Source organism: Rhagoletis pomonella, unplaced genomic scaffold (genome assembly GCF_013731165.1).
Source record: "Rhagoletis pomonella isolate Grant_MI unplaced genomic scaffold, Rhpom_1.0 Rhpom_scaffold_00012, whole genome shotgun sequence".
In the NCBI taxonomy this organism is placed as follows: Eukaryota; Metazoa; Arthropoda; class Insecta; order Diptera; family Tephritidae; genus Rhagoletis; species Rhagoletis pomonella.
Genome location: NW_023458566.1, coordinates 82240 through 109342, shown reverse-complemented (window position 1 = coordinate 109342; position 27103 = coordinate 82240). Strand labels below are relative to the sequence as shown.

General features: G+C 32.8%; 1 protein-coding gene across 1 annotated transcript in view; it reads left to right on the top strand.

Moving 5' to 3' along the window:
• The first annotated feature begins 3334 nt into the window (after positions 1 to 3334).
• The window catches only part of LOC118747512 (chromosomal serine/threonine-protein kinase JIL-1), a 59042-nt gene continuing 35273 nt past the window's right edge, over positions 3335 to 27103 (top strand). Inside the window, exons 1-3 of the mRNA XM_036481563.1 lie at positions 3335 to 3798; positions 3886 to 4298; positions 4377 to 4426. Of these exons, the coding sequence (XP_036337456.1) occupies positions 3335 to 3798; positions 3886 to 4298; positions 4377 to 4426 (927 nt within the window). The remainder of the gene's footprint in view (positions 3799 to 3885; positions 4299 to 4376; positions 4427 to 27103) is intronic.

The following is a 27103-nucleotide window of genomic DNA, read 5'->3' as shown; positions in this document are numbered from 1 at the left end:
AGTGCGAAAAGTACGGGATCGGGGCTATTTATTGTTGTGTTGCTGTCATTATCAGCTGATGCCCGGAAGTAAAGCATAGAGTTAGTTGACAGCGAATATGCACAAAGCGCAATGTATAATGACATTGCATCGGCTGACACGAACCGCAGCGAAGAAATATGTGAAGTTAAAATGGCATTTTAAAAATAACTACGCAGTCTATCGAAGTGGATGTCACGTCGATTTACGCATACATACGTCGCCGTTGAGTGAAATTTGAAGAAAAATCGTGAGAATTGGTTAATAAAACTAATATAAAATCGTTAAACGTAACATTTTCAATCGAGAAACGTCGGCGTTATCGTTTGTTGAAATTTTCGCTGTGCAAAGGTCGAAATGCGAGGTCTGTGAAATCGTATTCGATGCGAAGATAATGCAAGTGAATGCATAGAGCAAGGAGGCTTGGGTAAAAATCAAATTGGACATTTTCTTTCGGAATAACGGAAAAAGGGAGAAAAATACTTAAAACTCGAAAAAGAAAAAGTGCACGACTGATAAGTGCCTGAATTCGTGTGCATTGCTGCAGTGAAAAAATAAAATAAAAAAATATAAAGTGAAATTTTTCGTTTTTTTTTCATTACTCTTTGTCCATCCTTTGGTATTTTCTTCCTCATTTGCGCTGTCATCACCATTTTGACAATTCTTCCTCGATATATGTGTTGGAATTGGAATAGCGTGGTGTTTATTTCGTTTCATAGTGCGTGTGTGGTAACGTGGTGAGTTCGTTTACAAACGACTGCCATCTGACAAAAAAGCGACGAAGCGAAAAATAGGCGCGTGTGGCTTGCAAAGAAAGTTGTTGAAATATACATATAATTTTTATTAAATTATCATCGAATAAGTGTACAATGGAGATGTAATTCACAAATTTACAAAATGTGCTACCGATATTTCTAAAAAACGAGTCCGGGGGTGTAAAAAGCACTTCATAGAATAACAAGCAATCGTGCGATAATGTGGTTGAGCAACGCCTGTGGCTTTCCGATAAAATTGTAAAAAAATAACTAATAAAATACACGAATAAATCGGTTGGAAAAGTAATTATTATATTTATTTTTTTCTCGTGTGCCTGAATTAATAAAATTGGAAGTCCTCTAGTGCTAATGACATTAAAAGGTGAGTTTCAATTATAGCAGCTGGCGTACTATATGTATGGACTTGTGGGTGGAGTTGAAGAAGTTGTGCACATCATTGCACGTCTGTATATGCATACGTATGTACATATGCATATGTATAATTTGGTTTTGAATGAAGGTACGGCGAGACAAGTAGATGAAGATATACATATTTATATATATTCCCCAATTGGAATGCATCTTTATTTACATATGTACATACTTACATATATACATATCACATATGTACTAGTTTTTTACTTTAAGCAGTCCACAAATGTGTAAAAATTTTTTGTTAATGCCTATTCTCTAATATAAATAATCGGAAGATTATAAAAACACCGAAAGATTCTTAGGTGTCTATACTTTTTTAAAGTAAAGTAGCAGTTAGACGTGGCAAGTGCAAGTCCTCTCCAAATGTCTGTCAAACTGAAGACTTTCCAAAAGTGATAACAGAAGCAGTTAAGAGCGTGTTCATGGCGGAATCATGAACCAATTATAATTAGAGTGTAGTTGAATCATGTGGCGGAATTTTACCGATTCGACCCCAGGTGAAGTAATTAGAGCGAGAGAAAGGTTGCATTTTAGTATAGAAAAAGATTGCAAAAAATTAATTCGCTGTATGAATATCCAAAAAGCGTCTTCAGAAATTTCGCCTTTCGGAAACATAAACCCCTTTAAAAAAACACTTTACATGGAAGGTGTGACTGCTCATGCATTTGCATTCTGAAATTTTACAATTTGACAGCCTTTTTGAAATATATTGCATTGCCATGTCTGACACCCTCTTTAAGGTGCGGTTAAACGTCAAATGTGAAATCGAAATTCTACTTTCCCGTGTAAACAGCCAGAAAGTCCTTTTTACAGATATGCAAAAATATTTTTCGGAAATAAAAATTGCAAGGTGTAAAGGAGCGGTTTAACGTGGCAATGCAAGCGCCTTTCGCTGTCAAAACGCGAAATCGAAAGTCTACTTTCCCGTGTAAACAGCCAGAAAGTCCTAAAGTCCTTTGTGCAGATTTGTAAATAAAAATTGCCAGGTGTAACTGCAACTGAAATTACGCAAATTGTTTCGAGAAATAATTTCAACTTGATCGTGCTAGCAACTTTCATTTCCAATCGAGTGTTATCGTGTGACGCGATTTTTGCCGAATTTCTATGAGATAAAAATGTTGCATCGCATTTAAAAAAATACCTGTAATTATTGTATTCTCCTGATATGAACAATATACATAAATATTAAAGCATTAGACACTTTGTGGTTGTTTTGTGCACATTTGAGCATTCGTGTAAACAGACAAAAAGTAGTATCGGAAAGTTCGATTTTCACAAATATAAACTGCTTTCGAAAGCCATTTTACATGCAAGGTGTAACTGCTCCTGCAATCTCTTTGAGAAAATCGTGAGTTTGACAAACTTTTGAAAACGACTTGAACATCCACTTTACACCTTGCAATTTTTGTTTCCGAAAATGATTTCTGCAAATCTGCAAAAAGGATTTTTTGGCTGTTTGCACGGGAAAGTAGACTTTCGATTTCGGATTTTGATAGACAAATGCGTAGAAACAGGGGTTGCATTGCTACATTTAAGCGCACATTAACCATATTCGGCAAGAATTGACCGCCATGCGAAAAAAAACATATTTTATTATTTTATATTCTTATAACTAACATATATTTATTTATCTTTGCAGATCTTTCGGAGTCTTGAAAAAAAATGGGAACAATATCCAGTATTTTCATAATTACATCTATTATACCATATAAGGCTGCAGCAGCAGTCGCCAGCCAAAAGTACGCAACAAGTTGACCGCGACTTTTATGAACAGGATTTTCGCGCGTTAGCGTATCAACCCCCTCCCACCGTATTTCATGCCATTTTTTAATGTATGCGTGAATTATTCGCCTTTTCCATACTTACCAATAAAAGAACTCCTCTAAGTTCCTTTGCAGCGTCAAATATACCGATTTTATAAGAATTGTCGGTTGAAAAAACAAAAAAAAAATAATAATTAGCACACGGAAATGTCACAATTGATAGTTTTAAAATCCATAAAAACTATTTCATAAACCAAAAATTCAAAATAATTTTACAAATCTTAAAATACAAATCGTTTCTACTGAAAAAGTAAATAAAACGAAATCTACAGCAGCGTTTACCATCACAAACACCTTGCCACAATGAGTCGCTACTACACCAATAGCGGCGGTAGTAGTACCAAAGCGCTGAATTTGACCGCCAGTGCCACTTCGAAGAAGATGGCCACGAGACGGCAGGCTGATCACGAGAGTGGTTTCTATGAGCAAGGTACCGATGAGACGCATTTTGCCGGCTGTCACACCTCTACCAGCACCGGCGGCAGTGGGAAACGCACACGCCAACCCTCTGCCGAACAATACATGAATGGTGGTCGCAGTAAGCGGCAAAAAGTGAATATGGGAATGCCAAGTGCCGCTCATATTGTTGCGCAGGGTCAAAGCAAATCACACAGACAGGCTGCACCACTCACAGTTACAACTAATAGCAAACAAGAGCAGCGTAATCAATACTATGCCAATAACAATAACAATAGTAAACGCTATTTACCATCTCAAATGCCTCCACAACAACAATCGCAACACCAACAAGTTACCAGCACTTCGGTGTATAAAAAGACCACAGCTAACAACAACAATAACAATAATAATAATAACATAAATAACAATAAAAACAATTACTATATACAACTAAGTGCAAAAATGAACACGTTACCCGTGGCGGAGACTATCGAAGTGCCTGACAGTAGCGACAGTGATGATGATAATGTTAAATCTAATAGACGAGAGGTAGCTAGTGGAGGTAATAAAGAACGCTTGGCGAACGGCGGTGGCGCATCTACCGGAATACCAACGCTTATTATTAGCGGCAGTAGCAGTAGTAATAGTAACAGTCACTTGAGTGCCACTCAGCAACAGCTTCAAAACAAATTCAAGTATGAGCAGCAGCAGCAGCAACAGAGCGCAAACGGTGCAAGTAGCAGTGGCCAGACAGCAAACAAAAACAGGGAGAGCAACCGCAAGGCTGACGCTCCCAATAACAGCAACAATGCCGAATTGGAGCGTATACAACGGGAAATCGAAGAAGTAACCCTCGTCCACACGAAATGTAAGTACAGGCATCTTAATTTTATCTTGTTCTTGAAGTTACCCTTAAACATTTATATTTTAAAGCTTCTATTAAAAGGCATCATAAAACTCTTGCTTATACGAGCCAAATATGGTGTCATTACTTTGGTAATTTTTTCGGACTTTATCGTTAAAATATTTTTTGGGAACCCAATGAAATATTCCTTCAAAGGGAAAATGATCTGATTTTGAACACTTTCGGTAACCTATAACAGTTCAGTGAAGTTTTTAAAATAAACTTTGACATTTTGATTTTTTTTTTTTTTACAATATAAAATATCCATCTCAGCCGGTTTTTTCGCTGTTATGTTATATTAAGTCCATTTGTTATAAGTTTTCGAAGATATCAAGTAATTCGGTATGCCTTAGCAATAAGGTATTTTTCTAAAGTATTTCTAGCTTTTTAAACTGTGTTTTCTACTTTTTTCACCTATAAACCCAACTACATACTTGTTTTTTATAAAGTAAATCAATGTATTTAGTATTTTTGCATCCCTTGCTTGAATTTAGTATTTAGATCATTTAGTTTTGCAATCATATCAAAATGCCAGGTTGGAAAGCCATATTTTCGTCGTCATCGTCATTTATTTCCATCTTTTTTGATACAAACAATTTTTGTGTCCATCTTTTCGTTTATGGGCGCCTAAAGTAAATATAGGTTGTGTGCTACCAGGCGACCGCGAACAACCGGTTGCTCTAAAGCATTTTTGAATTTGTATAATTCCTTTTGACGATGGGATTTTCATTTAATTTTCTTAAAAAAGAGGGGCAAAATAAATTGCAGTAAAAATATATGTACATATAATTTAGTGCTGCAGCGAACGGTAAATGGAAGCTTAGTAAAGTTATTCCACACAGAGTTCAATAACTCATCTATGCCAAAACTTCTTCGAGGCCTTATATCCGTAGTTGTTTTACGTAAGATTCCAAGACACTCCATGCGGCGTCTATTAAGCTGCTCATTAGCGTGGGCCGAAAATCTGGTTTTTTAGAATTTTGATTGGTAATAGCAAAAATATGATTAATTATGCTTTAAAAAAAAATCTGTGTGAAATTTGGAATTTTTTGGTCAATATCCTAGGCTCGCCCAAGTCCATCAAAGTTCAAGGGGTAATGCTTCCTTGCCGGATTTTCTATTTAATTATTTAAAATACACTGCCGGAACAAAGTATTGGCACAGCAAATTTTTCACAATATATGCAATAATTTTCATTCTAATATTTTTCCGCTAGTTTCTTATAAAAATATGGTTCATTCTACAACAAAAAACATAAAAATATAATTCCTAAACTTTGTGCAAAACTCGCGCAAATTCAGCAAATTGCAAGTGCAAGTTTTAAGTAGCTAGGAATTACCGTTGATTTTTGGCAGTTTTTTTTACGCAGTCTCTTCCATGCAAAATTGTTTTTCGAAAATACTTCACATGGAAAAAATGCAAAACACTTTCAACAAAAAAAAATCTCAAAAATCAACGCAATTTTTGAGTAACTCCGAACTAGCATTTTTTTACAAGATTTTAATGGGCAGCAAAACTGCATACTCAAGTTCTAAATTCTAAAAAATCTGATTAAAAGTTGAAAATTTTGATGAAAATTTGCTAAATTTTCGCGAGTGTCGCACAAAGTTTAGGAATTACATTTTTATGTTTTTTGTTGTTGAATGATTCATATTTTTTACAAAATTGGGGGAAAAATATTTGAATAAAAATTGTTGCATATATTGAGAAAATTTTGCTGTGCCAATACTTTGTTCCGGCAGTGTATGTATAGACTTACCCGTGCTTGGTACAGAATTAAATGCTTCTGCATCAAAAAGGAACTTTTGAAAAAAAAAAAAAATGTCGCTTACGTTATTTTCGCGGTTACGGCTCGATATGTACATGTGTATGCATGTATTTCAATTGCAATTTTCTTTTTTGGGTTTTGTTTAATTAAAAAGTTTTATTTTCTTTTCGTTGCACTTGATTTTTGTTTTCTGCGAAATAAGTGCTAAGGCAGTCGGCGTAGAACAGCCGGCTGATATACGCATTAAAGTGGCACAAGGCGGTTATTATGTCGTCATGCCGAACAGCCAATTAAAAGGCCAACGACAAAAAAAAAAAATTCTTATTTAGAAAAGCTAAATCTAATACATACCTACATATGTATGCATGTATGTAAGTGTGCTCATTCATTTTCTAGCACTTGATTTGTTTTATATCCCAAAATGCGAAAATTTAATTTTTGGCGTAAGTTTAAGTGAAATACATATTATCCCAGTGGGAAAAGGTAATGTCTGGGAATGCAAAAGTAATGGATAGCCCCTATAACCTCATAGGAAAGTAATGTGTCGCATGTCTTTTTACGAAACTATAAACAGAATCTATAAATATAATTAAAAATGAAAATAAAAAAGTATGTTCGTGCCACAGGTTTTTTCGTTCAACCGTAGTTGTTATTCTTTTCTTGGTAGAAAAAGGTAATGCATTCTCATTTTCCCACTGGGATGTTACTCTTTAAGACCCTCTAAAACCATTTAAGTAAGTATGTATGTTGCTGTTATTTTGCATACAGCTGTACGTGGTATAAATTTACAGTCGGTGTAATATTACGCTAACACACCTAAAGACATTCAGCGCAGTCGCAGAAAATATTTTCCATATACATAAATATGTAATTTCGAATTCAGTGCGATTAGGGGGATTCACCTAGCAACCATTAAACATGTTTGTAGTAACTTTCATGTCAGTTTCGTTTATTTGAAGTGTGCAAAAAAGTGGGGATTCCCTGATTCGTTTAAATATACATATGTATGTATGTACATATGTGTTAAAACAAAACACCAAATAAAAAGCTGAATATTAACTTTGTAAAATCGCAGACAAGAGTTATGTATGTATTCTGATGCACTTTTCTCCAAACTCGAGTCAGGAATAAATATCTTTACATAAATTTTAATAACTAAAAGTGACTAATTTCTACTATCTGTGCTGAAATTTATTCAGTATGCAGTTAATCACATTTATTCGTACGCTTTTTTGATTTGTCAAATTTTTAACTACATTTACAATTAGCATAAGTGCAAGCCCAAACAAGAAATACATACATACATACGTCGCTAAAAGCGCAACCAAGGTCAATATGTCATTCTCGCCGACTTTAGTTCTTTTTTGTTCGTTATTTTGTTGTACATAGTATACAGTCAGCATCAAAAATATGAATACCCTGACGATTTGACGATTTTCTTCTTTTATATTTTTCATACCAATTTTTTTTTTGATTTGTTATAAAAATTTGTTTTTATTATTTATGGCCTTAAATCACCACATTTCCTCATCAGACTTCTTTCAGTAGGATTAGATCCAACGACCCTCGCCTTAATTCTTGTTCCTTTTTTCCACTTTTTCATTTGTTAACAACTGCACCTTATTTAATGGGCTACAAAACTGCATACCGAGAATTTTTCTAAGAAATCGAATTGAAAATTTGAAATTTTTGATGACAGTTTTTTGGTAGTTCTTCAATTTTCCCGCGTTATATATAAAATCGAAAAAATTGATTCTGCTGGTTTTTGCTTTTGAACTAACTATATTTTTATAAAAAAATAAGAAAAATTTGGCATGGAAAATATAAATAAAAAAACGTGTGGGTATTCATATTTTTGACGCTGACTGTATGTGTATGCTTTTTCCTACGCCAATGTCACGTGCGATGTCACACCACCCAATTTTCGCAACGCAAATTTTTTTCTATTTATTTTTTAATTTTTGAGAAATTCTTGATTCTCAAGTGGATGTACAACATTTTTTCCAAGCCTTGATAAAAAATTGCATAAAGTTTGAGCTCAAATTGATATAAAAGCCTTTTCAAGTAGAGAACTCAGAGGAAAAATGTACCTTTTTGTTTGAGAATGGGTTGGTGGTTGGTTCTCCAATTGAGGTACACTTGGAAATCAACATTGGGAACTGGAATAGGTATGTAGGTAGGCTATTTTGCATTTCAGCGACGACGTGAGATAGGGCCTTTCTATATTAAAGTAACGATATGCAATTGCTATAAACATATGTACATATAATGTATACGCTTTATTAAATATATATCTACTTATGGCGTACGCATGCACATGCTGTACACATGTGCTTATGTACCATCGACTGTTGCGAAATGCAGATAAATTGGTTATGTGCTTACTTAAATATTCCAAAAACGTGGAAGTTTATTTCTACTCATTTGGCACGTATGTATGTATGTACATATATATATTTTATTTATGTACATATGGACACTTAAATGAATTCTTATCCATGCGTGCGTGCTTATTGGCGTATGCACGCATTCTATATGCGCTACTATAATATCTACCCCTCTAGGAATACGAGTATCCACTGACTGCGAGTATTGGCTATATATATTTGATATTTTATTTTCAAGCCAGTTTTCAATCGAATCGAATAAAGGCAATTTAAAAAAAAAGATATCAAATTTTTAAATTCAGGTAAGAACCGGATAGATCGACTATTTTTTTTTTCTTTTTCTTTTTTTCTTGATTTTTCTTGCTTGGGTAACACTTACAGTAAGTTAAAAATGAAAGTAAAAATGGAATAAGACTATTAAAAATTTATTTAAAAGGCAAATGAATGGATTAAATCCAAGGCAATTTGGATTAATATGTAACAGTGTATAATAAACATTAGAACAAAAAAATAAGAAAAAAAAATTTATGCTGGATTTCTACTAGGCTTTAAATGTCAAAAATGCCATTACGGTAAAAAATAGTCGTTAAATTAAGTTCATTTGCGCATGGCATTTTTTCTAAATGGCATACAGTTTTTGCCATTTCAATGCCAAGTGGAAATTCGGCATTAGTTTTTAAAAACCTTAAGATTATATTGCCTTTTTTATAAGTACTTTCCAAAAAACATATGTATGTATTTCAATTATGATTGTTCTCTGTACGCTGTCTCAAGGCCGCTGTAGTTGGTGTCGTACGCTGTGAATTGTCCTATCTGACCAAAGAATCCTTTGTGACCCTTGGACTTCTGCACCCGGAAACATGCACCGAGAATTCTCAGGTTTCGAATACTCGCAATTCAATCATTTCATATATCAAATCCTTTATCGGAAAAATTTTTTAAGTTCCGCCCTTAAATCAGATGTGGTAGAATATAAACAAACTTCTTATAGCTGCTTATTTCCTAAAGTTCCGGTTTGGAAACACAGAGTCAATTACCCTTATTTTCATTACAAATATTTCCATCAGGCTTACCCATTTACATAGACGCAGCATAGCCTTTTGGCTGGTAAACCTATGATCATACTTGTTTACCTCCATATGTGCACTGGCTGTGTATGTACATAGGTACATACGTGTACATATGTATATCCATGTGCATCAACATTTACAGCGGTGGCTATAACAAATGCAGTGATAATGGTCGTACATACTATGTATTTAAAAGGAGACATAAAATAAAAAATAAATAAAAAAAAATATCGGTATTAACTAATAGTTACGATAAACAATGTGTATTCTCACAGTAGGCTAGTTAAGTTTCAGTACCGGGCGGTACTTAATTCTTAGGCCTTTTTACTGTTATATCGTCCCTTTGCCGACATAGTCTAAAACTCAAAAACTCGAGAAAGACTGCTTTAAGGTTTACATTTTACTTGCGCTCCCACCAATGTTGCCATATTCACAGTTTTAACTATAAATTACGGGTTTTTAGACTAGCTTACTGTTTTTTTTAATTACTTCGTAGTAAAATTTATAGGTTTTCAAAATTTCAGATTTGAAGGAATAATAAATTAAAATTCCTTTTTGGTTTTTTAGAAGAAAATTTTTAAGAGAAAAAGGAGCGATGGTGGTGCAGAGTTTCTTCTTTTGGCAAAAATGGGATCGACGGAATTCTAATAATTATGCGAAAAAAACTCAATTTTTCAAAAATACATTCGTTTTGAAGTTTAGAGTTTTTTTTTTGTAAAAATACAGTTTATTTCTGGGCATTCAGTTTTTTTGAAAGAGAAATCTGGCAACATTGGCTCCCAAACACATTGTAATGTTTTTGTCCTGAGCAAAAACGTTTGTTCGAAAGTTCATTGACCTCAAGTCCCCCGTTCTCACCAACATACCAACCCGATGCCGGTAAATTAAAGCTCACCAAAAAACATTTTAATTTTGATAAGGAAGTATTTTGATTATTCTGGTAGAATTATTTGAATTTTGTTTTGCCAAATGTAATTATCACCGAAAAAAAGGCAACCCATATGTAAATCCACAGTCGATAGATGAGGCTCGTTCATATCAAGCACCTTTTGTAATTTTTTGACGTAGTTTAAAAAATAATTTTAATATCCGTTATTTCAAGGAGCTCATCAACTTTCACACAAAAAAAGTGGACCCACATGTGTTTTGGTGCCCTGAACACGAATCAGAAGTTTGTTTTGTTTCATCACGTCAAGATTTTTTTCCGAACCTCAAAAATACAAAAAGCAAAACGGAATAACCAGGAGATAACAGATCTTTAATCATTTAATTATATTATTTTAAATTAATTTGAAAGCCATGTGAATGTCAATGATATGTATGTAGATTTCGGGACCCGCAGTAAAAACCTGAAAACCGTCGTCATGGGCGGGTCTAAAAATTGAATATCGGAGTAGGTAGGATAGGGAATGAATATTTTAATTTGCGTTGTTGGTGTTTCCGACAGGGAAGGAGTATGAGGTATTGTGGAATGACTCCGTCGTCCCTTGTCAAATTTGGTTTGTGACAAATCGGTTTCGACGTTATGCCATCCTCAGTGTCGTTTTCATTTGCCATTGAATATTTAGTCTTGCGCCCATCTCTAAGCCTCTTATTCCGCAGTTAACTTAAAATTTTCGTATTTAAAATCGAGAGTTAAGTCTCCACTTTGTAAACGGTTTTTAAATTCTAAATAACCCCAAATACTGAACTTTAACTTCTTGCTCTGCGTAAGTCTTTTTGAATCAGGATCTTCTCCTCCTAAAAAATGGTGGAATTTTAATTGTTTACCATTGTAGCCAATGTGTTAGGTGCGTACTGCCACTCCGTAGAACGAATGTTGGATTTCTAGTTCGCGAAACTATAAAAAAAAAACAATTTTTCTAAGACCTGTTTATTTTAAAACCATTTATCTTTTGACGTCACCCAACAAGCATTTAGGTTAGAGAACGATTAGAAAATGATTCGCATGCGAAAGTATATCTCTAAAGTATCTAAAAAACTGGAAGACGATTAGAGAAACTGTCGAGGATTATATCATTCACTACAAAAAAGGGGCTTAGGTCTCGATATCGAGAAACAGGTTGGATAGTGTTCTAACTTTGAATTCTATTTTAACATAGTTCTCTAACCTGATTTTCTGATGTAAAACCAAAACGTTAGAGGCTATGTTTGCTGGGCAAGTGAGTGAGATCAGCTTGAAATTCATCTATGGTGGTTTTGTAAAAGTGCCTATAATTTAAGATCGGCAATGTTACTTTATTCTACGAATGCGTTTTCAACAATCGGGACAGTTTTCCATGCCTAAGTCCAGTGCCACACGCTTTGGCCGCCACTGTGGGCATACTCACACTTACGTACGTAATGCATTTGAAAAAGTAAAGTCAGAATTTTTATGCTCTCACCCTCTAGGATTGTTCTATACCGAAAAAAATATACCCCAATTTTTTTATTTATTTTGGAAATCAAAAAATATTTAGAGGTCGCTCAAAGCGCCCAAAGTTTTCCATGTATTTTATATGGGGGAAAACAAGTTTTCGTAGAAATGGTATAGAACTCTTAAAAATAAATATTTTTCTGTTGGAAAACTCTGTTTATTTGCAGGAGATACCCAATAATAATACCTACATAATTGTTTATTTAACCATTTTTCATCGCCACTATAATTTATAGGTACGCCAAAAACCCACAAAAACCCCGAAAAATGCAATTGGGAGACCAATAAAAAATCGTTAGCATTAAAAAATGGTTAAATAAACAATTGGGTATTATTTATTACTGAAGGTCTACGGAAGAGAACCAGAGTTTTCCGAACGAAAAATATTGATTTTCAAGAATTATATACCATTTCTAGGAAAAAATTGTTTTTTTTCCCATATAAAAATACATACAAATCAGTTTTTTTCTATATAGAACAATCCCAGGGCGACTTTCCGACTTTACTGTTTTTGGACCACTCTAATGTACATACATTTTTTATGCTGTCTAGTTGCATTCTATAGCTTGTTGGTCGTGTTAATGCCGACTACTTTTGACTATTGTGGACTTTTAGATGGGCGGCGGAGGTGTCGTCAATGGCGTTGCTACAATTGGAGCACATGCTTGCAACCTTGACACATTTAATGCAATTTTTGCAACGTTGTTTGGTTGTTAGTTTCTCGTTTGTGCCAATGTCGATTGACACAACACTTCTCAATGGGACATTAGACATATGTATATAATACGTGCATATGTACTATTTACATACATACACATGTATGTTGAGTTGCCACCACAAACACACACACATACACACACCCTGAGAAGTTCGGCGAATGGGATGACAATTAGTCAAAATTAAGACTAGTATTGTTATGCTGCTAACGTAGAAAGGTAATTGAAAAACGGTATAAACACTTAAACTCAACAATAAAGAAAAGTGAAAGGTATGGAGATTAGGTAATCACATACATACCCTGACGGAAGAAAGTTTTTTTTTAATCAACTAATTGAAAGACTACTTTGTAATACAGTGGTGGGAAAAGAAATAGGGACACGACATTTTTAAAAAAATTGTTCCTCTTTTTCTTTTGTTTATTTAAAATTTATTATTTTTTTTTTATAAAATTATAGCTCATTATATAACAAAGACAATATAGAAAAAAGGTTTTTTCTTAACAGCGGTCGTCCCTCGGCAGGCAATGGCAAACCTCCGAGTGTATTTCTGCCATGAAAAACAGCTTCTCATAAAAATACAATCGCCGTTCGGAGTCGGCGTAAAACTGTAGGTCCCTCCGCTTTGTGTGACAACATCAAGGCGCACGCCACAAATCGGAGGAGAAGCTCGGCCAAACACTAACATATGTGTAAGCGCCAATCTATTATTATTATTATTATTATATAACAAAAACCTTATAAATTCATATTTCAAACTTTGTGCAAAAATTATAAAAAATTTGCAAACTTTTAAACTTTATAATTAGATTTTTTTTTCAAAATTTGAAAAAATGTCGTGTTCCTATTTATTTTTTCAACACTGTAAATGCCATGAGTAAATGTTTAGAATTTTGATAATCTGTTTTACTCAAAGAAACAATTTGTATCTCGAAAGTAAGAAAAAGCTTCTGTGAATCTGTGAAGAACGAAACATACTGACTTTGACGTGCTTTAAGCCAAATGCATTTTAAAGTATGTACTAGTTGAAATCAAAAAATGCAGAGTCGTATAATTGACTGCTTCCTAGGACAGCACTATGTTAAATAAATCAGTTCTTTGCAGGGAAAAAGAGCGAATTTCAATTAGTTATTATTGTAAATAAAGTAGTTTATAAACTACTTTCAAATTAATTTAATTTCCTGCAGGGTACCCATAAAATAAACACGTGTACATGCATACATATCCCTCCCTTCACATACAAATCCGGTGCGAGTATACATAGAGTAGCGGCATTTGATATCAGCGCAACAGGCAACAGCTGAAGTAGGAGTGAAAGTTGGAATCGATATTAAGTGGGAATTTCGAAATGTGTGGAGCAGGTATTCCCAAACTTTTAAGATGATGGAATCCTTACTGAATACCTTTAATTTTATGCAACACCACATCAAATTACTAAACATCAAAGGCAGTGAAATTTAAATATGAATAAAAAACTTTTCTTAGAAATAGTATACATACTTTAAATTTTAATGTGAAGAATGCAAGTTTTTCACTGTTATTAATTATTGCTGTGCAACTCAAACCGACTGCCGACCGCCGTGCTCATTCAGACCAAAATTCATTTCACGGAATCCCGGTGACTTTTCTACGGAACCCACTTTAGGAAGCTCTGGTGTAGAGTGATACAAGGGAAATACCGAATGTTGCAAATTATTAATTTTAATTATGCAGCTGCAATTTGTAGACCAATAATGTATAAGCGTCGCACCGGTTCAGCAATTTACTAATACTTTATTTGCATATTCAATGCTTTTTTAAATTAAGTTTTTGTTGCCCGGAATTGCAAAACACTCAGCAAAAGTTTCAGTGGCACGTGTCCAACCTAGTTTCCTACATATATAAATACACAATCTTTTACACATGTAATTACATATGTACCTTCACATTGGGGTGCATCACCCTCCACAAAAAAAAAAAAAATCCCTACTTCTCTTGAATCGCAGCTACAAAATTTATTATATTCTAAGGCTTCTGCCAAAATAGTAAGGAAAAATATTAAGATTTTCTCGAGCTGGACTGATTTGAAAATACCTCCAAAAATATGTGTATTTTGATTCTGTGGCATTCCGTATCATCTGAGGTGATTAAAAAATTTATTATGTGTAAATAATTTTATTCATAAAAAAACCCTATTTTTGGAGGTATTTTCAAATCAGTCTTGCTCACGCAAATCTAAATATATTGTTCCAAAATATTTTGGCAGGAGTCATAAGATTTACTAAATTTTACAATTACCGTAAACAAATTGCAATTTTGTTTTGGTGAGACACCCTAATGTACTCGATTTTTTGATTACGTATATACCTACTTACATACATACAAGTACTTTTACTCGCATGTCGTAGCGGACTTTGTGTACTTTATATGTTATCAAATCGAGAACAAGTTAACTACGGTATCCAATCGGTGTCATGACCTATTTTCCAACTAAAAAGTATACATAGTATATATGTATATACATAAACGTCTGTGTATACTATTTATCCGATCATAAAACACATGTTTGTATGTATGAAGCCAAATTATGTATAACTGTAGGTATGAGTCGTGTGCGAACTGTTTAATAAACGAATTGTTTTGAGTAATATCAGAACTTTCTCTTTTGATATGGAAAAGTGAACCTTTGCAACCAGTTTCTCTGAGTATTTTTTCGCATGCGTAAATATAATTTTTGTATACATATTTGGGCTGATTTTAATCATGTATGAAAAGGTAATCGAAAAAGTGCTTAGTTGCATGATATGAGGCCATGAGAGGCAGCTGCTTGCTGTTTGGCTGAGATTCTGCTTAAATTTTTTATATGCGTCTTTTTGTTGTCACACAAATAGAGGGGCCTACAATTTAACGCAATACTTTCCAAAGTTGGTAATTTCTTGCTTAGGGGCGACTGCTAGAAGAAAAAAAAATATTGGATGTTAGTTCGCCCAGGATTCGAATTTGGGCCCAAGTAAGCACCTAACTATTCGACTTAGGCGAAGGACAAGAAATTTTGATTTTAAGTTTGTGATATCCTTCCTTCCTTATCCTTATCCTTACATGCCATAAAACAAAGTCGGGATGTTTTAATCCCGAAAACTACTGAATGGATTTGGACGCGATTTTTTTTTTTTAATATAATCTTCATTGTATTATCTTGTATTATCTTTAGTACTTAGAATTTCGATAGGGTTGCCCCCGTTTAAAAAATTATAAGATCCGCACCGTTTGCTGAATGAAAAAAATGAAAGGGCTTGGCCTCTAGATGCGAATTAAATGCATTATTTTTGAGTAGGGTTGCCGCCTTTTTTAAAATTATAAGATCTACCCCGTTCGTTGGACTAAAAAAATAGGTAGCATGTGAAAGGATGTGTTTTTTTTTTAAGTTTTTACACATAATACATGAAGGCATTTTTTGTTAATGACAGCAGATTTGTATAGTTCTTTCAATTTTAAAAAATGATGAGCAAATGATGAGGGTTGAGGTGTCCACACCGTTCGTAGCATTGAAAAGATGAGATGTTAAATTAAAGGGCTGGGCCATTAGGTGTACATTAGGTTTATTTTTTTGTTTGAATAGGGTTGCCACCTGCTTGAAACATTGCTATATATCCCTATCGCGGACAAACCCGTAAACACCGTCAAATTTGTGTAAAACCATAAGAATTCATTATTATTTTATAGTTTCCTCAGTAGCAATGATAATGCAAATGATTTGCGGTGGTAGGGAGAAGATGTGAGGGAAGATAAATACAGAAAATTCATTTACATGCATTATATACTGTTACTTCACAATATACATATATATTTTTTGTTAGATGCTTTATTTTTTGGGACTTTAGTGAGAGACAGAATTTAAAAATTTTGCTGTGCTCAAAATGTATTTTACAAAGTGTGATTGAATTTTATATTGCTTTCATAAGAAATGTACCATATTGTCAAATTAAAAAAAAAAAGGTTCGTTCATTTGTTCGATTGTATAAATTGTCTGAGTTGTCAATCACACCTTATTTATTCAGCTCGTTGCGAAGTCCCGCGCATACGAGGCCGGCTAGTTTAGATTTGAAATAGTAAGATTATCGCTGAATAGTTGTATACTGAAATGCAGATTTTCGACATATGTATATTTCATTATTTAAACTTTTTACATAAAAAGTGGCTAGACTTTTTATTCACTTTCGCCTAGTGGTCCATACGACGCACAATTTTAACATAATGTCCGTATAAGAGCCGCGACGGCTACGGTCACATTTTCCGCATACACTGATAGTCCCAGCCCTAGTTTTAAGGCTTGTGTCGCGAAAAATGTATTTCGTATGCAGCTGGTATGGTAAGCTCATCTCAAAAACGGTTACCGCTACTTTTTTTTTTCTTGAATATTCCCAATGTTTTTCACGTGAGTTTTTTTTTTTATTTTTTGTAAAATTATTGTTGATACTTTAACGAAAAGAATGCATACATATAACATTTTTGGCGGTTTCCTTCATAAAAATGTGTTTTTATTGTTTTCATAGGTGGTTAGACTGATCTTTGTCGCTTATTTTTGTTAAGACAGTGTACCTAAACGCTTTTGTATTGGATTAATTTTGAGTTCAATGATTTCACAGTTTTTTCTCGTAATATCCCCTATTTACAGTTATCATAAAAAATACCGACATTATGGACGATGTTTTTGTTGTAAACTTTTAGCGGTGCTACTCGCGGTTATAATATTTTATGCGATGTTTTAAACGATGCACTACTATCTTGTCGATCTCTACCAGAAAACTGAAATCGATATTTTTATTGGTTACATAAAAATTGTGTTTTTATTTCTAAAATGGTGCAATGTTAAGACAATTATTTAGCGAACGCGATTTCTCCACGCATACATATCGTGGTTACAAAATGTTCCAAAATTGTAAGGAAAATTCCGGCCCGCTCAGATATTTAATTAACCACTTGTTTACATTTTTTATATGTTTGCCTCATGCTTTTTATATTCTGCATTGGCACATTTTCTTTTATATGTGCATATGTGTATAAATACATACATTATTTTTAATTTCTCTCTCCGCTTTTCATACATTTTCTCGTTTTATTCTTCCTCTAATCTCGTTTTTAGCCCACTCAGCTTTTGCCCCATACTCATTACGCTATAGATACATATGTGTATATAGGTGTGCATTTAAGCGTTATGCGCTTGCAAACACACACTTTAGAAGCTTTACTGTATGCACCTTTTCCATGTACACTTATATACATATTTGTTTTTTTTCAGTATTCTATTATTTCCATCTATTTTTATCACATTAGTGTTTTTGTTATTTTGTTTAAGGCTTGCTTGCACGTTTCAGTGTGGCATAAAGTGTACGTGCACAAACATACTTACATATATACTTAGTACCTATTTTTATACAGATGTGTGTCTGTCAATCTTATCAATACAACTCTTTGTATTGTTTTACTTATACTTACTACTATGTGGTAACTTTTGTCAACGCCGCACAGTGGAGCAAAAAAGGTTGCTGTGGACAAATGAGTTTTGAGAGCCCAAATATGAACCGATTTGAAGTTTTTTTTTTTTTTTTTTAAATAAAAGATAATTAAATTTCGCGCCGATCTATCCGTGGCGCTTAAAAAAAAAATCGGGGTTTTTATTTATTTATGTTGAAAAATGAAAGAAAAAAAAATTCACGTTTGAATGCTTCCACATTTTTGGAAAATATTTGAAATTAACTTAAAATGTCTGCAATTCTTTAAAAAAATATTCATAAACATTTTTCCATAGGATACATTTAATTAAAAAATATACATATTTCATTCGTTATCTATACTAATATATATTTTGAAAGAGCGTTTAGCGTTGATATTATATATCTTTATACTAAGTTGCAGCATTCTACGATGAATACTCCCAAAGATATGTTGTGTGAAAACTTTAGTTTGTATGGGAGGTGCCACGCCCCTTGATATATCGAAATTATTCTTCTTCTATTATCATCCTTTAAGGGTCTAGAGTCGATGTCCAAAATTTCGTTTGGTTTTGCGATTCGAAAAAAAAACGCCTTTCAAAATACATATATATCAGTATAGATGGCAAATTAAAAATATTTTTTAATTAAATGTTTGCTATGGAAAAATGTTTATGAATAGTTTTTTAAATAATTACAGGCATTTGAACTTAATTTCAAGTATTTTCCAAAGAAGTGGAAGCATTCAAACGTGAACATTTCTTTTCTTTCATTTTTCAACATAAATAAATAAAAAACCAGAGCTTTTTTAATAAATCGCCACGGATAGATCGCCGCGAAATTTAATTATCTTAAAAAAAAATAAACTTGAATTCGGTTCATATTTGGGCTCTCAAAATTAATTTGTCCACAGCACCCTTTTTTGCCCCACTGTGCGCCGTGTGTAAACCTGTGGATATTTGTATTGTCCGCTACATTTTTGTCGTATCTTTTTAGCATAGATATTCAAACAATTGCGTTAATGCTGGGGTGTTTCCTATTTCAGCCACAAACCGGCAGTGATAATGGCATAAGTTTTCTAAAATAAAAATGTAATTAGCATCTTGCTTTTGTTGTCTAAACCTTGAAATGCCTGGCTGATAAGACGTTTCTCGCCTTCTAGATAAGGCTTTTCCACTGAGCACATATTTATCAGCCATGCCGTATCTTCTCGATAATAGATTAGATTGTGTTTGAGCTACTACGAGTATGTATTTATATTGTATTGAATATCTCATAATTTAATAATGAGCTGCAATTTTTCAAAGCCGATTAAAGAATCCGTATTTCGAAGAAAAGATTAGATGGCCAATCAGCTGTGGAAATGAAGTTTCGAATAAGATTCTGTTTCGATTTTACCACATAAGCTGGAGCGGAGCCTTGTTGAAACCGTCATCCAACTTCTCCGGCACCCGTTGCCCACGCGAACAGGGCCACAGATCTAGTGCAGAATAGTTCTCTTTGTTCGACATCGTCCGTGTTTCTACGCCAGATAAAAAGACAGGCATGATGTTAGATTTGTAGAGCGTACTTTTTGCTTTTCGAGAAAGGGATCAGACGATTTGTACATTTGTACAGATTTTTACATTTTAGCAGTCACAGAGTGGTGTTATCTAGAAATTTTTATCGAGAATCAGTTCGGCTCAATAAAAAAAAACCCCACTCTGTAAATGTCAAAATGAACAAATCTCTACAAATGTACAAATCGTGTGATGCCAACAGTCATGTGATTAGTTATTTCAAAAGCAAGAAAATTTGAATGAAAGTTAGATACTTCTTATTTAGTTCGGAAATAAAATTTGATAATTTCATAAAAAAAGTTGATATCAGTGTGCAGTTTCGATCAAGCATTTCAAATAAAAGTGAAGCAATTAAAGATCGGAAGAGGAGTCGGCATATTACCTCCATTCAGAGCAATGTGATCATTACTAAATTTGAAAAACTTTATACATATTTTAAACAAATATCACATTTATCTTTTGACCCTATTTTTAATCAGGGGCGACGCATCAGCGAATATCATAATCTTGAACCGCATATTGTTGTAAATTTAATTAGCTTAAATCGTGCCAGCCTCTTGAAAGTGTACTGCAGGTTCAACCCTGACCCCATTTATTTTTTTTGTTAATAGTCTACATCTGCATACATATGTATGTATGTATGTAAGTATGTATGCATGGCTGTACGCATATATGTATGTACATATGTATATAAAGTTGACAACTGCTATGTGCTTAGCCTTAAGAAAAATTTTCCGCCTTTGTTTGTTGTGTAGTTTAGTTCACAAAACTAAAAAAGAAAATAATACTAAACTAAACAGCTGTGCCGAAGTCTATGAGTCTATTAATATATCAAAAATACATAATATAAGAGGGCGTGACAACAATGACTTTTTGGCACCTGTTTAAAAAAAAAAAAAATTGTATCGCACTATGTTTTATTTAAGAGATCGGTTTACTTTATGAGATGTGCGCTCTATATATAAACACATAGAATAGTATATACATATGTATAAAGGTATGTTTATGTGCACGTTTTTGTGTACATCAAGCGTGTCAAACTTAAATAAGCTCACGGGCCAAAAATAAAAGATTAAGAAAGCATGTTGTGGGCCAAAAGTAGACCAAGTTATCCTCCCTTACAGTTGTATGTATATAAATCGCCAAAAAGCTGCTTGAGGTTAACTCAAAATCGAAAGATAACTTAATAAAAAAATGGCTCTAAAAATTTCAAGAGCCGTTATTTATCTATAGCCCTCATCTTTTGTAAACGAGCTGCAAAAGAACGCTCGGCTAACAATTTTGTGGCAGCACTTGTAAAAGCTGTCATTGGCTTCCAAAAGATAAACAAAACAAATTGAAATTTTGCTGGAAAATTAATCAATAAATTTGTTCAACCAAAATAAATTATTTTTGTTTACGACAATTCAGGATGAACTCGGATTTCGAGAAGCCGGTCGGATGTGTCGCGATGGTGCGCCATCTCGCCCGCGCTCGAGTGCGTCTCGGAAGGCAATCAAGCTTCTGCTTCGCTCATTGTGTTTTTATGGTTGTTTCTGGCTTATCGCGTTATGTGATTGTTTGTGTCACTAAGCGGGAGCTCGATTGTCCGCTATCCCAGCGTTCTTTGACGCGGTAGGGCAACTGATACTCCTCGGCACAGACCATTGTTAAAGTTCCACGATCACTCACAGAAGTGCTATAATTTAATTTGGCAGCACCTTACACAAAGTCGGATATCGTTATACGCATGATAAAAAATACGTGAAATTGAGTGAGCTACAAAACTGCATACATACTTAAAAAAATTCAAAAAAATTTTCTTTAAAAATTGAAAATTTTGGTGAAAATTTGTCGAATTTTCCTAAATTTTGTAAAAACTTTGCATCATTAATTTATATGCCATTTGATGCAGAATGAACTACAGTGCCGAACAGAAGTATTGGCACAGTGAATTTTTCGAAATATATGCAAAGTTCTTTATTCTAATTTATTTCCGATAATTTTTTATAAAAATATTGTTCATTCTACACCAGAAAACATAATAATAAAATCTCTAAACTTTGTGCAAAACTCAGGAAAATTTATTAAATTTGCACACTAATTTGCAACTTTTTATTCGGATTTTTTAGAAAAATTCTAAGTATGCAGTTTTATAGCCCATTTAAATTTAGTATAACAAAGTGCAAGTTTGAAGTCGCTAGAAAATCGCATTGATTTTTGGTAGTTTTTTTTTCGCGCAAGTTCTTCCATACAAAGTAATTCGACAATTATTTTTTGTATGGAGAAAATGAGCAACACCTTCCACTAAAAAAACTGCCAAAAATCAACGCGATTTTCTAGCAACTTTAAACTTGCACTTTGTTATACTAAATTTGAATGGGCTATAAAACTGCATACATAGAATTTTTCTAAAAAATCTCAATAAAAAGTTGCAAATTAGTGTGTAAATTTAATAAATTTTCCTGAGTTTTGCACAAAGTTTAGGGATTTTATTATTATGTTTTCTGGTGTAGAATGAACAATATTCTTCCACTTAAGTTAATATTAATATACATACATGAACAATATTTTTATAAAAAATTATCGGAAATAAATTAGAATAAAGAGCTTTTCATATATTCCGAAAAATTCACTGTGCCAATACTTCTGTTCGGCAATGTATATTTCTATTAAAAATTAACGAAAAAAATTTATTACGAAAAACATTGCAAATATTAAAAAAAAAACACCGTACGGAAACATTTTCTGGTTAGTGTACATATATGCATAATAACGCGTTTAAGAATATGTACCTATAAAAATCTCAACGTTTTCGTATCAATGACACATAACACGCTGAATGATGTGAATGAGTATTAAAGAGACAAAAAATGATGCAGAGAGAGATAAACGTGCAAGTGTCCGGTGCATGAACTTCGGCAAGGCCGTCGCAAATATATTTAATTAATAAATTTTGCTGACAATTTAAAAAAGTGTAAATATTTGTCATTTTAAGTATAGAAATAAAGGTGATGCAGGCTAAACGAGTGCTCTTTAATGTTTAAAATATAAAATGGAATATTTTTGCAAGGCAAGTTAAAGCGCTTATTTTGAGTTTCATTAGAGGTTATCGCACAAACAAAAAAAAAAAACAATGCACTTAAGGCAGCTAAAATCACATTTCATCTTAATTTTTCTTTTAAAACATTTGTCACAATTTTCGAATTTGATTAATATGCTTTTTTTCAATAAAAAACCCTCGTCTGATGCGCTTTGGTAATATTGTAATATACTGGAGTAAATAAATATTAATAAGGCAAATCACCTATAGAAAATTTTGCGTATGTATTACACATGTGTAGTATTCATCTACATACTATGTATACCTTTAAACATTTTAATATTAAATTACAAACGGACTTGGAAAAAAACCTTTGAAAATTCAGGCTCATTTAAGAGTAGGAACAGTCTCAGAATTCTGAGTTGTAAACCTCATTATGAATTTGCAGAAAAGCGGACGGTGTTATTATTTTTCTACATAAAAAAAAAATGGTCGAACACAATTTGTATGGAAGAGACTGCGTGAAAAAAATTACCAAAAATCAACGCCATTTTTTAGCAACTTCAAAAACTTACACTTTGTTACACTAAAATTGAATAATTAGAATTTTCTAAAAAATCTGATTAGAAAGTTGCAAAAACTTTGCATGCATGGCAAACAGTTCTCTATGCCAATACTTTTGCCCGGCACTGTATTCTTTATAATTCTGATTAATAAAAACTTTTACTTTTACGTGAAATTTGTTGCTTTTGTTCAATTCTGAATTCATGACACCAAAAGAGTCCGAAATGAGCATTACTCATTACATTATTAATTACAGAAATCTAAAATGTTAAAAAGATTGGAAAAGATAGATTGCAACTACAGTTCTTAAAATAAGACCACGGCAGAGGCAAAAAATGAACTATATAAAAAAAATCCTTTGCGTATAATTCATTCAACAAATACTGGTCATGCAAACAGCATATAATTATCAACCTTTTGTGAACCACCTTAGTATTAGAAAATGGTTGCAATATTTTTCTTACCGTGTAAAAATAATTACGTGCTACTTGTTATTGTTGGGTGCGATCCAGTTCTTTATAAACATACATATGTACATATGCATGTATGTATATTCATGTGTAAAATATAAATTTTAAATATTTAGAAAATATCTGCGGTTCAACAACCGCAGGCAATTGTTGTTGTCAGCCAAAGTGATCGCCACAAATGCGCACATTAATTCACCGTAATAAAATTTGTTGCTGGACATATTCATATACAACAACATAAAAGTAAACAGTGTGTTGTCACTAGTGAAATGATTTTATGGATTGCGGGGATTTTTTTTTTAATTGTTCACTGCACTTATCTTAACGTAAAATCACTTAGTTAATGTACCTTTGCTTTTATACATATGCCATATACACCTGCGTTCAACTAATTAGAAATGAAATTCCAAATGATATTGTTTGCAAATTATGCTAATTTTTTTATTGTTATTTATTTTCATTAAAAATATAACTCAATATGTAACAGAAACCACAATAATAAAAATTTCAAAGCTTGCAAAAATTGCAAAAAAAAAAATTAATCGAACTTCAAAAAATTGTCATCAAAATTTCCAAATTTTTAATCAGAGTATTTAGAATATATTCGGGTATGCAGTTCTGTAGCCCATTCAATTGAAGTCTAAGAAAGTGCACGTCTCAAGTCGTTAAAAATTTCCGTTGATTTTTTAGAATTTTTTTTTTGTGGAGGGTGTTGCGCATTTTCTTCCATATAACACATAATAAAAATTTTGTTTAATATGAAAAAAAAAATCCGCAACACCCTCCACAAAAAAAATTCTAAAAAATTAACGATAACTTGTAGCGACTTGTGACATGCACTTTCTTAAACTACAATTGAATGGGCAACAGAACTGCATACCCGAAAATTTTCTAAATCTCTGATTAAAAATTTGGAAGTTTTGTTGATGATAATTTTTTGTTTGCAATTTTTGCAAGCTATGGAACTTTTTTATTGTGGTTTCTGATATAGATTGAATTATATTTTAAATGAAAATTATTAAAAATAAATAAATAAACATAACTTGCAAGCAATATCGTTTTGAATTTCGTTGCTAATTAGTTGCACGCATCTGTATGTATTAAGGCAATGTTCAGCTTTTGCTTAATTTGGTCGCGACGAAATGAATACACCATTGAAGTTGTGTAAATTTTCTCCCTAGAAAATAGCATAATTTTCCTAATACATACAGTGACTCAAACAAATAACCACGTGTAGATTTTTTTTAATCATATATTCGCCATGTTTTTCAGGTTAATTTTTCTATAAAAATATTGTACACGCTTTAACCAAAACCATATAAATCACATTTTCAAACTTTATAAGAAAATTAAGAAAATTCAACAAATCAAAATTTCAACTTTTTATGTAAACCTTTAGAATATTTTTGGGTATGCAGTTTTATAGCCCATACACTTTTAGTCTAGTCAAAATCAAGTTTTAACGGCTAAAAAATTCCGTTGATTTTTGAGATTTTTTTTTTTTGGTGACGATTTTTGCACTTTTCCATATAAGCATGAATTTCTATGCAATAAAATGCAGGACACCGTTCGCAACAAATTTTCAAAAAATCAACCGCAGTTTGTGTAAATTGCACTTGTTATATAAATAAACCGCAAAAAACGGTAACAAAAAAATTCTTAAAAATCAACGGAATTTTTTAGCCGTTTGAAACTTGCACTTCATTAGACTAAAATTGTATGGGCTATAAAACAGCACACCCAAAAATGTTCTAAAAATTCAGGATATAAAGTAGAAATTTTGGTGAAAATTTGTTTAATTTTCCTAAATTTTGTAAAAAGTTTGAAACTGTGATTTATATGGTTTTGGTTAAAGCTTGGACGGTACTTTTACTAACTAACAAAAAAATTAACTATCAAAAAAAAAAAAAAAAAAATCGCACGAAAACATTACGAATATTAAAAAAAAAAATCAACACGTGGGCATTTGTTTGAGTCACTGTACAGAGAAACAAAAAATCTGTCAGATATTGTGAATATTCTTGTAACTTTATTATTTTGCTCATACAACTATGGTCAACAGCTTCTCGATGGAATGTGTAAATATTCTATTCACGTCTATTGAAGCTTGCCACAAAAAGTTCATGTAAAAATACATACATACACATGTATGAATGTTTAAAAACATATCGGCCATTTTGTGTAAGAGTGGTATAATCAAAAAAATCAAAAATTCAAGAGAAACGGCTTTAAAGTTTACAGTTTATATTCGCTCCTCTTTCATTTTCTTCTAAGGAGTTATTATAAATCGATATAGATAAAACAAATGACACAACATAGAAGAGGAGGTGGCGCTAATTTCTGCGTACTTAACTAAAAAATATATTATTTTTTTTTTTAATTTGATTGTGAGTCTCTTGCAAACGAGCGATATTTATGTTTATGTTTACATACGATTATTTTGTTGTTATGTTATGTACGAAATTAGAAAAAAATAAATGCTTGACGCTTTTTTTAAGTGTTTGGCCAAGCTTTTCTGTTCAACTAATAGTTGGCTTCTCTACTTGTTGTAGTTGGCCTCTATTCGTAATGAGAAAAAAGTAAGAAAATTAAAACGCTCAAACTTCCTCCATATTTTCTTCTATTCAGATACTACAGTAAATCAATTTATGTATTTAGGGGCATTTTTTCATAAGTTGCCATTCATACTAGTACAACTTCCATGCAGTGTTACAACTAGTATCTCAATTTTTACTAAAGGATTTGTAAAAAAAAACATTGTGGTTGTTCACACTTGTCTGGCTATCACAATATCTGGTTTTGTAGTGGATATTTTTTACAGAATAATAATTTTTAACCAGATGAACTGATAACCAGGCAAGTATGCACAATCACATTGAGGTTATTCACACTTGCCTGGTTATCAGGTTATCTAGTTATGTGGTTATATTTTTTATTCAGCGTACAGTCACTTTAGATGTCTGTATTAATACTCGGTAGAACCTAGTTGCGATTCCTGCTCCGCGCAACATCCACAAATTATAAAGAGTTTTTTTTGCATGAAAATGTTTTTCCCAAAAAACAAATTTTTCCGCTGAGATCCGCTGAGAACCGCGATTAAACTGCACATCTTCATTTTTGCCAAAAAAAAAACATTAATTTCCACACCAGAAAATGGACGAGAAGCTAGGCAAAACATTTGACAAAAATGTGAGCATCAAATAACGCGTGGGCCATATAGTGTTTGTTTAATCATATGTTATTTTGACAGTGACAGCTATTTCTTGCTGGAAATCTGCACAGAAAGGTGGGAATCATACCCACGCGGAACGAAATTAATCTATTTA